Source organism: Heterodontus francisci, chromosome 7 (genome assembly GCF_036365525.1).
Source record: "Heterodontus francisci isolate sHetFra1 chromosome 7, sHetFra1.hap1, whole genome shotgun sequence".
NCBI lineage: Eukaryota > Metazoa > Chordata > Chondrichthyes > Heterodontiformes > Heterodontidae > Heterodontus > Heterodontus francisci.
In genome coordinates, this window is record NC_090377.1 from 80443923 (window position 1) to 80458354 (window position 14432).

At 42.3% G+C, this 14432-nt stretch overlaps 1 protein-coding gene across 1 annotated transcript in view; it reads right to left on the bottom strand.

Annotated features, from left to right (window-relative positions):
- Positions 1-14432, bottom strand: part of ccdc141 (coiled-coil domain containing 141) — a 217649-nt gene that overhangs the window by 94784 nt on the left and 108433 nt on the right. Inside the window, exon 9 of the mRNA XM_068035521.1 lies at positions 11516-11651. Coding sequence (XP_067891622.1) covers positions 11516-11651 — 136 coding nt within the window. The remainder of the gene's footprint in view (positions 1-11515; positions 11652-14432) is intronic.

Sequence of the window (14432 nt, forward strand, 5' to 3'; positions counted from 1 at the left end):
GAGATGTCACAGCAACAATGCATGACTCTCATTAAGGCTTGGGAGGACAGAGGTAATTCAGGAATATTGGCCAAAGAAGACGTACAGGAACAGTCTACTATCTGCACTGCACTACCAGTATCAAGCAGCTACAAGGGACAAGTCAGGAGTTAGCCTCTCCACTAAGGTGATAATTGAAGCCCTCAAGTGCTATGCACCCAGCAACCTAAGCTTTAGCATTTACTAGCATCAGTAGCAGCAAAATAGTTACTGCAGACAGGGAGACATGCATGTAAGTTTCCATTACCCAGTATTTCCAATGAGTTCTGTAATTGGCCTCTCTTACTTACTATTTTATTTTAATTCATTCATGGATGTGAGTATGACTGGCAAAGTCAGCATTTATTGCCCATCCCTAATTGCCCTTGAGAAGAATATGTTTAACTTTTGATTTGCTTTACCACTATATTTCCTAAGGAGTTGCATATTTTCAGTTTATTTTTGGACAACTGAGGCTTTCTTTTCTGTACAATGACAAGCGAGACAAGGTGAAAATGGCAAAAATGTGCTGCCATGTATGTAGTATTTTTAATAATCTTCCACTGTTTTGTTGTTGCATTATACCCTTTTATGCCATGGACTTCTGTTTGTTGATTTGTCCTGCACCCTACTACTGCATGATTCACAATTGAAGAAATATCAATAGTCAATCACACAGTTGGATATTTGCATAGCCAAATGACCAGCATCATGAGATATGGAAAGCCTGTTATGTGAATCAACAAGTAGCCATAATAGCCATCTATCAGTGCCTAGATCCTCTGCCCTTGAATTGTTGTGGGCTCAATGCTTTTAGAAGTGGTGTCAAGTGTCATTTGTACAGAGCTCGATGATGATGTCAACTGATTCCTCCTGTGATACACCACATGGGCCACTGCTGGAGTCTTCGCTTCATTTATGTTTCTATATACGGGGAGAAGGCGGGAACAGGGTACTGAGTTTGGATGATCAGCCATGATCGTATCGAATGGCGGTGCAGGCTCGAAGGGCTGAATGGCCTACTCCTGCTCCTATTTTTCTATGTTTCTGTAATACCCGTTGATCTATTTGAGCACAAAACACTGTGCATTTATGAAGTCTGTGAGGTCTCTAAATCCCTCCCTTATGAATACTTGTACTATCACCAAGGAAACTGAGCTGGGACAAGGTGATTTGACTAATTTAAGGTTCTTCCTTTTGTGCACCCTCTTTGCTATCATGGTTTCTATAATTTAATTAGCATAATCTATTTTGTACTACTTGTTACACACTTTCTAACATTTCTCTATGTGTGAATACATTTTTGCATTCATCTTTAACAACTACAGGTTTCCTTCATCTCCAGTTTGTCCCATCATGATGAAATGCATTAACCTCCTTAACTTGCCATTTTTCTTATTTTGTTAAATCATGTAAGTTTTCTGCCAGGTCCTTGCAGCAATGAACATTCTCTAGTGACATATTGACACACTTACTGCTTCCAAATTATGTTAGGTGGTGCCCCATTGCATCAAACAAGTATGCTGTTTATCTACAATTCAATTAATGTGGTCAAGGAAAATTTTGCAAACTTGCCACTGTGCAATTTCACAGAAGTGTCCTGTAATCCACAGCTGACTAATAAACTTTTGTTATTTGTACTAGTAAAAAGCAAACATGGACAGATGTCTAGCAGCACTTCCTTAAGCAAAGTATGATCAACAAATATAACTTTTATAGAATACAGCAGTAGTAATAAAAACTTTAGAATTGGGGTTAATATGAAAGATAAAATAGATAGCTAAATAGTGTCTCTCATTTGTCCTTTTTGTTGTGGCAATTGTGGGATCACACATTATTGTGATCCTGTCAATAGCATGATCAACTGCCCTTACTTGTTCTGTCATGGCCCATGGAAATAAGTAGTATTCATTTAGCAGTAAAATATATGATTTTTTTGGAATGTCACTTTCTGAGCATTTTGCCTGAAGTTTTTCAGATGCAATACAAAATCTGCAGACTGATTTCCCACACAGTTTTGAAGGGAAGAATCAGAAAGCTGAATTAGAAAAATATACAAATATAAAGAATCATTTACTTCTGGTTCAGAAATGATACTGTAATAGGAAGATGGGGAACATTAGCCATCTGACTGTTGGATATATACTGGTTGCCTGGAAATGTACTTTAATTCCCTTGCTTACTATGCATCATGTTGAACCACAATTCTTGTATAATTACAATCAGACAAAATCAAACCACTTTCATTATCTATAGAGTGAATTATTGTATACCAGGAAAATAACAGAGGCCCGTATTTTGCTGTCCTAATGACTATGAAGCTGTCAGCGACTGCCGTTATTACACCAATGAGGGGGCCAGCAACTTCAGGAGCTTGTGTGCACTATGGCGTGGAATTTTTCAAAGTTATGTTGGACCATTCTGTGCTGCTCCGGAGATTTCTCCCTTTAACTCATTGACATCAAGATTAACAGGGAAGAAATGGTACTGATGAGAATTTGGGGTTATTGCTCACTGATAACAAAGTTTTCTCACCACAACATTTTAGGGCTGGTGTTCCCAGGCGGAAAGAGGCTCGAGAGTTAGTTTGTGAAGAATTACATCTGGGTCAATGAGGACACATGTAGTGGAAGGCATTTCAATTTTTAAAATGGCTATGAGAGGAATTCTGAATCTGACATTTTTGAAAATGATTTAATTCAAATGACTTTTTAACATGCTGATAACATAATTTATCTGACTTTTTAAATTATTAAACTTAACTGACTTTTTAACATGATTCTGATATTTATCTGACTTTTAAAAATGTATAAATGTATGACTTTTAAAAATGATTGTCCTGCAATTTGTCTGCCAATCTTTTGTTCCAATGACTTTTTACAATGATTCTATTACGATAGGTACTGCAGCAGCTTAGTTTTGACAAATTCTCTGCTTTTATTCACTGCACCACGTGATCTGTTCTTTACACCTGCATTAGAGAATCCTACAGAACTAAAGTGGGGCCTAGAAATTCTCCTGTCTTCCAGATGAAATTCTTGTCCTCACCATTGTATTAAGTACGTGGGCACTTCAGTTTGAATTAATCAGTGGTGTGCACTGTCGCTTCACTGCCAATCGTGAAATGCGGTCCAATAAATACTTTATACAAGTGTGTAAGGTTTTGATGGAGGTTCTTTCCAAATAGCATAAAAACTTTTTAAGGGCAGAAGAAATACTGTTTAACTGAAGATTAGAGGATGTAAATTTTATATCAAAATACTGAAATATGAATAAAATGACGCATTTTTGTCTAAGGTGATCGAAGATAACTTGCTATTGGCTTCTTCATTTCTGTCCCAGAATTTTAAGAGCAACAGGAAAAAAAGTAACTTTGCTGGTGTTTTATTGTGATATTGCACTCCAATTTCTACTTCTTTGAAAGCATTTTTAATGGATTCTATATTAGACACATTAAATGACTAAAGTTAGAATCATAGAATGGCTACAGAACAGAAGGAGGCCTTTCGGCTTGTCATGTCTGTGCTGCTCTCTGCAAGAGCAACTCAGCTAGTCCCACACCCCCACCTTTTCCCCATAGACCTGCAAATCTTTTCTCTTCAGATAATTATCCAATTCCCTTTTGAAAGTTACAATTAAATCTGCCTCCACTCTCAGGCAGTGCATTCCAGATCCTAACCACTCACTGCGTAGAAAAGTTTTTTTCTCATCTCATCTTTGGTTCTTTTGCCAATCACTTTAAATTGGTGTCCTCTGGTTCTCGACCTTTCCACCAATGGGAACAGTTTCTTCCCATCTACTCTGTCCAGACCCCTCTTGATTTTGAACAGCTCTATTAAATCTCCACTCAACCTTCTCTAAGGAGAACAGTGCCAGTTAGATGGCAGAAGTTATACCCACTCAATAGAGTGTATGGGCAGAGGCTCAGTATCCGTGACCTCTCAGTAGAACAGTGCTTTAGGAGTCTCTGGATGTCATGGGAGGTGTCTGCTTCTGCAGCATCCTAGGAGGCGGCCTTCTGGCAGCTAGGCCAAGTCAGTGGCAATTAAATTAACCACAACCTGAATTTCTTGCTTCCTTCTCCTTCCAGGCTGCAATAGGTGACATATCAAGGGTGTTCACAGTCAGCGTCTCACAGGCAGGTCACGGGTGGATTAGATTTAAGGGCAAACAGACATAAAACCTTTCTGCATGAAGACAGTTAGATAGAGCAAGCATTGGAGTTTATATTTCTGGCAGACTTCCCACAGGTGCAGCTTTCCATAGATTGCACACATATGGCAATCTGAGCACACCCGGCCAGCAAGGGCTTTGACTCCATCAATGCTTCGCTCATCTGCAACCAAAGAAAGTGGTTCATGCAGGTCAGCACACAATTATTTGGGAACTGCCATGATTCCTTCACACTGCAGCAGTCAAATATTCCCACAATGTTTCTACCTGAAAGGATGGTTATTTGGGGACAAGGGATACCCCTTTCAATGGTGGTTTATGGCACCACTGAGGAAGCCCATCACTCAACAACAGGAAAAGTACACCGTCACATGATATGTTATTGAGCAAGCTATAGGAATACTGAGTTTAACGCTAAGGTGTATTGACAGGTCTGGAGGCTACCTACAATATGCGCCAGTCAGGGTGTCACAGATAATTGTTGCGTGCTGCAACCTACACAACATAATGCAGCAAAGATGGAGAAGATGGGGGCCTGAATGGATGGCCAGCGGAACTTATTGCTGTGCATGACAAGGGAAGCTTTAATTGCAGGCAGGTTCAGTTTGACCAATGTCAACTGGACAATTATCACCCTGACAACCATATCCCCTCACACAAGCTGTCCTGTGACCTTCAATGCATTGGTCCAATATCCCCCAACTTCTGAGCACTACAAATCAAAGGATCAAAACCAAAAATGAGACATGCATCTGTTAACCCTCTGTGATCTATGAAGCTTTTCTCTTTCTATTTTTGCCACTTCTACGTGGCGCTGCCCTGGTGGCTCCAGCAGAGATGGTGGAAGGCTGCTGCACATCTGAGGAGTTTGTGGCAGATGTCCTCCGGGTTTAAGAGCCCATGAGGGCCCTGCCGCTTACTGCTCCTGCTACACTTATTCAGGGGCAGTCTGACCAAGCTGGAATGAAAGTTTAGCATGTCAGGTATTGAATGAGGGGGTAGCAATGGATGAGGTGTGCAGATGGTCTGCTCCAACATTTCTCCTCCTCTGGGGCAGCAGGACATCAATCCTACTTGTCTTCAGGAAAGGAGAGTGCAGGAAATCACTGACACCTTGGAAGCCCTGATCTCGTCTGTCTATGACCTTGTCAAACCCAGACATGAGATTCGGGCCCAGAGTCGGCAGAGCTGCTGTCTGAGCCTACGTGCAGGACACAACAACTGTCAGCAATTAAATTTAAGTGACCAGCTACAATTTTCTTCAAGCTGGTCACACACTCTATGCTGGATTGCAAAGTAAGAAAGTCCTGAAGTCCTGTGACATCATCCCAAAAGTGCTAGAGTTGGACTCCTCCATGCTTTCTGCACTGTGGACAGTGTGCCTGGCAGGTCCGCCAATATCTCCCGCAGTTACTGCTGTGTCTCCAACATTCTCCTTTACAGTGCTGGTCCGAAGGGTTCTCTATCACTTTCCTGTTCAGCAGAACTTAGAGAGCATCCTGCCCTCTGGGGCATAATGACATCAGCTGTCCCTTCCACCATTCTCTGCACCTGCTCACTTGTGCTATGTGAGTCACCAAGCACAGTCCAATCTGCCTGTCCATGAGGCCCAATGGAGCTGCTAGCTTTTGCGTAGTGTCTGCAACACCTGTTTCCCATGATGATATATCCTCAGCAGGCATTACCTCCTTTGAGGAGTCTTCATCCTTTCCAATCAGGGGCTCATGGTCTTTGTGTGATAACTCAGGAGAGCGGAGAGAGATATTAACTGATGGCAATTGATGGAATATTGATCTGCACATGAAACACCATCAGAATTTTCAATGTGCTAAGGTCCAGTGAAGGCGAAGTTGCTTTGAGAGAAATATGGATTGAAAAGATTAATGCTATCACCCTTCTCCGCTGGACGGCCAGCCTCACCATCTCTAATACTGAGGGAGTTTGAGACGACACTTACCTCCAGTGCCTCCACCTCTGCTGAGGAAACTTCAACTATTTCCTATAGTCCTCCACCAGTCCTGGCTCTCTTCCTAGCATTCTGCACTCTCTTCTGCAAGGGTGGCACATCAGGCCAATGAGTGGCTCTGAGGAACATGCACATCCAATAGAGTCCAAGCAACAAGGCATGAACTTAAAAGTAGAGCTATGCCATTCAGGGGTGATTTCAGAAGCACTTCGTCACACCAAAAGTAGTGGAAATTTGGTACCTATTCTTCCCCAAAATCTGTTGAGGCTGGGCATAATTGAAAATTTCAAAACAGACATCTGTAGATTTTTGTTAAGCAAAGGTTTTAGGGTTGCAAAACCAAGGCAGGTAGATGGAATCAAGGTACAGATCAGCCATGATCTAATTAAATGGTGGAACAGGCTGGAGGGGCTGAATGGCCTACTCCTGTGCCTAGAATGCAGTGCAAATGGTGAAGGTGAGAATTAGTCACATGCATAAAGTGTGTGGGTATCACACCTTTGAGAATCGTAGGAATGGTGCCATTTCAGGATGAGTAGTGACAGCGATTAGAGGTGACTTGAGGTCAGATGAGATGAGGATTCTGATTACTGGCAGTGGTGGAGGGAGGAAACAAAAGGTGCTATATCAAGGGACTAAGGGCGACAGGAAGGTTAGTAAGTTGGATTGGTCCAGATGAGAGTGATGTGGGGAGGTGGAGTGGTATGCATGGAGTAGGACTGACAAGACAAAGTGAGAGGGGATGCGCTGTAGGTGGATATAGCCTTATGCTCACCTTTCCTGGCCTGGTCCGTTCATTCAATTGATTGCAGCACTGAATCCAGGATCTCAGGGTCACATTCCTGTTGCTCACCACCTTTGCCACCTCCAGCCTAGCCTTCTTGGTGATGGTAGCAGGTTTCTTCTTTTCAATGATGGGACACAGTACCTCCTTCCTGGCTCTGATTGCACCCAGCAGAACATCCAGAAACACGTCTGAGAATTAGGGGGCTGCCCCTTTCCTCTTCTTCCAATCATTTCTCACTTCCTACTTTTGCTCAAACTATATAAATAAAACTTTTGCCTCCAAATGATTTCCTCACTGGCCCTTTAAATAGGTGCCAGGAAATTGCACTATGTGGGTGGGCTGCTGTTTTCTTTAAATGGTGCCTGGCCCTTAAAATAGGCCATGTTCCTCCATCACGTGATGCTGTGTATCCCTTGCTTACTACCACCCTACCATTCCCATGCTCACATTAATATTGAGGCCTAATTATTTTGTTGCAACCTGATGTCTGGCGGAAAGGCAAAGCCATTCAGTTCAAATACAAACATCTTGCAGGATTTATTTAAACTTGTCTTTGATTGGCAGGTCTGATTTGAATTCGACACCCAGTTATTTATAGTTGTTTGATCCTAGTTGTTTTCTTGAAAGTATTTTTCAGCTTAGCTGGTTCAAATTAGGAAGTCTGTCTGAAACTTTGGGAGAGTTTTATTCTGGCCATGGACAGTGAAAAAATAACCACCTCATAAGAATATATAGTTCAGTGAAGATATAGTTAAGTTTAATTACTATGATAATATTGTCATGGAATGAGGTGATGATGCTTAGTAGCTTTGGTGGATATCCAATCTTTGCTAGTAGTCTGAAGAGACCACGTCTGCTGACGAGGTCAAAGGCTTTGGTGAGATCTATGAAAGCAACGTAGAGGGGCATCTGTTGTTCGTGGCATTTCTCCTTTAGCTGGCGAAGGGAGAACAGCATGTCAACGGTGGATCTCTCGAAAGCCACACCGTGTCTCTGGGTAGACACGCTCAGCCAGCTTCTGGAGCCTGTTTAAAACAACTTGAGCGAAGACTGTCCCCACTATACTGAGCAGGGAGATTCCACGGTAGTTGTTGCAGTCACCGCGGTCACCCTTGTTCTTATAGAGGGTGATGATATTGGCATCGCGCATGTCCTGTGGTACTGCTCCCTCACCCCAGCACAGGCAAAGCAGATCATGGAGTGCTGAAAGTATAGCAGGCTTGGCACTCTTGATTATTTCAGGGGTAATGCCGTCTTCCCGGGGGCTTTTCCACTGGCTAGAGAATCAATGGCATCACTGAGTTGCAATTTTGTTGGCTGTTCGTGTGTGCCTGAGTGGCATGAAACAGGGCTGTGTTCTCGCACCTACACTGTTTGGGATCTTCTTCTCCCTGCTGCTCTCACATGCATTCAAGTCCTCAGAAGAAGGAATTTTCCTCCACACAAGATCAGATGGCAGGTTGTTCAACCTTGCCCGTCTAAGAGCGAAGACCAAAGTACAGAAGGTCCTCATCAGGGAACTCCTTTTTGCTGACGTTGCTGCATTGACATCCCACACAGAAGAGTGACTGCAGAGACACATCGACAGGATTGTGGCTGCCTGCAACGAATTTGGCCTAACCATCAGCCTCAAGAAAACGAACATCATGGGACAGGATGTCAGAAATGCTCCATCCATCAATATTGCCGACCACGTTCTGGAAGTGGTTCAAGAGTTCACCTACCTAGGCTCAACTATCACCAGTAACCTGTCCCTCGATGCAGAAATCAACAAGCGCATGGGAAAGGCGTCCGCTGCTATGTCCAGACTGGCCAAGAGAGTGTGGGAAAATGGCGCACTGACACGGAACACAAAATTCTGTGTGTATCAAGCCTGTGTCCTCAGTACCTTGCTCTATGGCAGCGAGGCCTGGAAAACGTATGTCAGCCAAGAGCGACGTCTCAATTCATTCCATCTTCGCTGCCTCTGGAGAATCCTTGGCATCAGGTGGCAGGACCGTATCTACAACGCAGAAGTCCTCAAGGCAGCCAACATCGCCAGCATATACACCCTACTGAGCCAGTGGCGCTTGAGATGGCTTAGCCATGTGAGCTGCATGGAAGATGCCAGGATCCCCAAGGACACATTGTTCAGCGAGCTCGTCACTGGTATCAGACCCACCGGTCGTCCATGCTTTAAAGACATCTGCAAACGCGACATGAAGTCCTGTGACATTGACCACAAGTCATGGGAATCAGTTACCAGTGATCGCCAGAGCTGGCAGACAGCCATAAAGGCGGGGCTAAAGACTGGCGAGTCGAAGAGACTTAGCTGTTGGCAGGCAAAAAGACAGAAGCGCAAGGAGAGAGCCAACCGTGTAACAGCCCCGACAACCAATTTTATCTGCAGCGCCTGTGGAAGAGTCTGTCACTCTAGAATTGGCCTTTATAGCCACTCCAGGCACTGCTTCACAAACCACTGACCACCTCCAGGCGCTTACCCATTGTCTCTCAAGACAAGGAGGCCAAAGAAAGAATAGCTATGATCAAAGTTATGTTGTGCTACCCTTCTGTTAACTTACTCTTTAGTGCTTAATAAATTTGTGACACTTGTAGTCTAAATTTCAATCTAGTGGGTTTTTTTCTGAAGTGACGGAAGATTATAGTAAGGCACATAATATCAGTAAACCAGTAACTGCTCAATCCATTGGCATGCTATTAAATTATCTGGATATCTTGACAAGTGAGAACACTCTATAAGACATACATAGACCATAAAGGCTCACTGAAAAAATGTAGCTTGGGATGCTGAACCCAAGAAAATAAATGCAACAAGGAACTGCAACTTTATAATTATTAAACGTGCTTCTTTACTCCAATCTTCTTCCATCCTCTTCTGAAGACGTAGAGTCTTGCTGGGGTAGGGATGCATGCTCAATTACCTCAAATACCTTGCTCAAGAAATTTTTCTTCATGTTTGTGTTAGATCATGTCAACACAATTTTCAACTATGTGGGCTGTCAATGCCAAGCCCAATCCTGCAATACCTAACAGCTAAGCATGGCACCTTTGAAAAGATGTCACTACATGATTGCCAGAACTTTACCATAGCTGGTTAATAAAAAAACATTTTTGAGGTGCCTAAATGTTCATCTATTTTCTTTTTATTTATATTCTTTAACAAATATTTAAAAATGAAGAAAATGTATAGAAAAGGTAAATGATGACAGGAAAAGCAAGATAGGGGTAATAAAACAGTAAATCTATTTTTAATTAAAAAGACTTGTATTTCTACAAACCGTTATCATATCTCTCAAACACACTGAAGTGCTTCATAGCTAATTAACGAGTCTGAAGTGGCTTGACAGTTACATGTAGGGAAATGTGGCAGTCATTTTTCACACAGCAAGATACCAAAAAAGAAATATTATGTGTAAGTGTTTAATCTGTTTTTGGTGCTGTTTAATGATTCTGATTCAGAAGTGAGAAGGCTGCCAATTAAGCCAAACTGATCACTGAGTTTTACTATAAATTTGAATGGCATTGACTGTTTTAGGTAATAAAATTAAAGTGGTTAAAGTCTGGCTAATCAATTTTGAGAGAAGTACAGGATACTGGTAAAACTAACATGCCAAACTAACTTTAGCATGATGCTGATCCCAGTGCAAAAGATCAGGGAAATTCTGGCGTATTGTAAGAAAGGGCATAAGTCAAATACAGAAAGATTTTGGCGATCTGTTATGCCAGTTCTTCAAAACCTTCATTCAGATCCTCCACCATACATCAGTATAGCCCCGCCCCTCCAAATGAGCATACAACGCACATTTTCTGCATTTATATAGGTTCAGGACAGGTGTAAATTGTGTCAGATGTTTAGCCTCCTTTGAATTTACAAAAGTTGACAATGGTTGTAATTTTCAGTAGTTTGGTGACAGATGAGGTTAGGTATGATTATAAAACTATTTGAAGTCAAAGACGAGCAGGCCAGATACCCCATTATAATGGCAAACAATTCGTACTCATGTCATCGTCATATTGGGTGGGCTACTGATACAAAGGTCACTTGATTACTTATACATTGTTTCCTGTTTAATAATAAATATTTGTAAAGAGATCAGTAACAATTGGAGTGTTAAAGATCAGCAAGTGACCTTCTTATTTGTAGCCCATTGAGCAGGAAGTGGGTAAGAATGCTGTGTGTGTGTCTCCATTTCCAATGATCTACCTGTCAAGTTTAGATAAATTTTGTAAAAGCCAGAATCAGCCTATCCAGTGACACCTTCAATTGAGGGGAAATGAACAATAGTTTTAAAATGGTCAATGCTATGGTCTTTTAAATGTTAATGAGAATAGCTATAAAATATTTACAAAATGTAAACCACTAAAGTTTGCACTATATGCTTGGGGTTTGTTTTGCAAATGAAATGAAATTATATCGAAGTGTAACTCACTTCATTTTATTAAATGCATAAATTAATAATTACACAATTTGAATAATATGCAAAGTTCTTCAATGCAGTTTCCTAACAAAATTAAGGAAATGGTTTTACTGAAAAGGTATACTTTATTTTTGGATTAGTTTTTTTTTATACCTTTTCAAAATGATCATCAAAGGAAGTAATCAGTTGCTGTTTCTTTAAAGCCAGCTCCTTATGAGCAAAGCATTGTCCGGTCAGATGATCTACTCTCTGTTGAATGTAGCCAATCATCTCCTGAATTCCAATGGCTCTGAAACTAAACACACAGAGACAGCTGCTGATATATCTCCACATCCAATAAAGGTACTGAGAGTGTGCTAATTTTATTCAGAATATACACATAATAAAAATAGACAAGCATCAGTAATCTATACCACTTCCACAAAAAGCAAATCATCCTTATGACCTTGCAAATTTCAGCATTTGAAAACTCTCACACACCAACATTTAGAAGGAATTGTCTTTCAGAATTTTTAAAGCTTCCTTGGAATCATCTTAAATTATCATTTAGAAAGACATATACATATTTTGCAATTATAATTAACTATATTAGGTTTTGCTTTGCTTTAGATCACAAAATTGGTTAAAAAATAACAATGGACAAAATTGGGTATTTTCCAATGCTCATGTCTGTACTTTAATTTCTAAAGTAATGTAATTTTTTTTCTGTTTTCTCTAAATTTCTAGTATATATTACATAAATGCATGAGTGTTGGTCACACATTGGTTTTGATACAAAGTAGTCCCATTGCTGCCACCTATGGATACATGGACATTTGATGCTCCATGAGAAGTTGGCATTTACAGTTCCTGAAAAAGACTGAAAGCATCACAGGCTCTTTCAAAAACGGCAGATAAAGAAATTGTAGGCAACATTTGATAGCCCCCAAATACGGGATTGGGGATCACAATGCTCAATTAGCCCATACACATTCCTTTAGATGCAGCCTGCTTATTTGCATGATGGCTGTGTGCAGCTCAACAATAAATGCACTGTTGAGTGGCTGCATGCCTCAGCAGAAAGCCCTACATTCGTGCGGAGCTACCACCACATAAATCCAACCTGCACTACTTAAAGCCAGCCTACGTCTCTTAAAGGGGAAGTGCATTCTGGCTGAAGCATGTGCTGGAAGTGGCAAGGAAAGGCATTCTGAGGAGGAATACTAATGAATGGTACAACAGGCAAACAGCATGCTCCACAGTTCTCAGCTGCAGCACTGGAAACCTTGGTGCAGGAGGTGGACAGGAGGAGAGATGATCTGTATCCACCAGGATACCCAGAAGCCCCACCAGGCAAACTGTAAGCATGCAATGGGAGTAGATAGCTTCATCTCGCCCTCACACACCTAGCACTGCTGTAATCTTCACACTCACATCGCACTGCTTGCACACACTACCAGTTATTCAATCTTGGTAGCCGCATCATCCAAACACATTGCATCTCACTCAATGACAACAGTTCGTTTATTTTGCACAACTGGGTGGTGCATAACTGGAGACAGCAGAACCGAATCGTGAGGGGTCAGGCATGGATATATGTAATTACCCCCATGGAGAAGATGGTGCTCTCCATTGTTGCAGCAACCATAACTGGGGCCACAGCCAACAGCGGGGTTGAAACCATTTAAGATGATGATATGCAGCTACCTAATCCACCTTCTCACATCCCATTTCTCTCTCACCCCTCAGTCTCTAATGATTTACAAGCTGCAGATGGTGTAAGCATGCATCTCTTGCTATCCCCATCTCTCCTTACCATAACCCTAGCCTCATGCCTTTCTCCTTTCAGATACTAAGAACCCCACCAGATAGTGCTAGAAGAGCAAGGGATGGAAGAGCAGGAAGATAGTTATGAGGAAGAAACACCATCACCCGATCTCACACTGTCAGGCACCAGCTCAGATCCTGACACTGCAAGTTCTTTTAGTGGGTAGCTTAGAGGTAGGATCTGCATGTGGTGAGACACAAGGCATGAGTGGACTGCAACCTGGACAGGGGACAAAGGTAGCGTCGGTGCCAGCTAACCAGAAGGTGAGGTCACACAAGTTTTGCTGCAAAGACGACGACTTTGATGTGGTAGCCTTGAGAAAAAGGCTGATGGGTATGGACACTGTAATTCTTGTGCATTGACAGGCCTGCCTAAAAACCTGCAGTCACTGACAAGAGGCATGGAGAAATGTGGCATCAATTTGGCACATGACTTTGTGCAAATCATGGATCCCATCCTTTCCAGCTTGGAAGTGGTGGCCAACTCCACGAGAACAATGGCAGACCCAAACATGATGCAGCATCTGATGGCCGATGTCTCAACTTCCAATTCAGCATAAAAGAAACCACTTAACAGCTGGGTGATGCAGTGAAAGCTCAGCTGAGTGTCATGCCAGGTCAGACTGCTGACATCATATCATAACTGCAGATACCAGTGTTCAAAGGAGCTTGCAGGGTCTCACAGCTGTCCAGCAATCTGCGCTCCAACGGAATGCTGGTTGCTGAGGCATTGTCCTGTGGGAATGGCATTGGCTCCATGGAGTATGAACCTGTTATCCTTTCTCAGGATGACACCATTCATCCTCCTACCACTGTCATTTCACCACTGCCCTTGTTGCCTGTCAGTTAGCCAGCTCAGTCTGTGCTGTCCATGCTGAGGAGGTGCAGTCTGAAGTCAGGCTTTCTAGGGCCAGAGCTGGTTGAGGTCATCCTGATAGGCCAGCTGCAGTCTTCCCCAATGAAAGCCAGCAGCTTTCTGCTAGCCAGGCTGTACCCACTGGGGTAGCACTGCGTAAGAGCACACTGGGACAGACAAAGGCATACAAAAGGCAGGCACTAAGGGAATGCACAAAGGTGATTAATTGAGTTTTGGATAAAATATTGGACTGTTTGATTTATAAAGTTGGTTTGGAATGTTTGTTTAGTGGTGGCTTTTATTACAGCATTGTGTCCAAGAGGCACTGTGATGGCCAATAACAGAAGGGAGGTAAGGTGTGGAACTGTTGGTGAAGTCGGGAATTTTTTTTATTTATTCATTCATGGG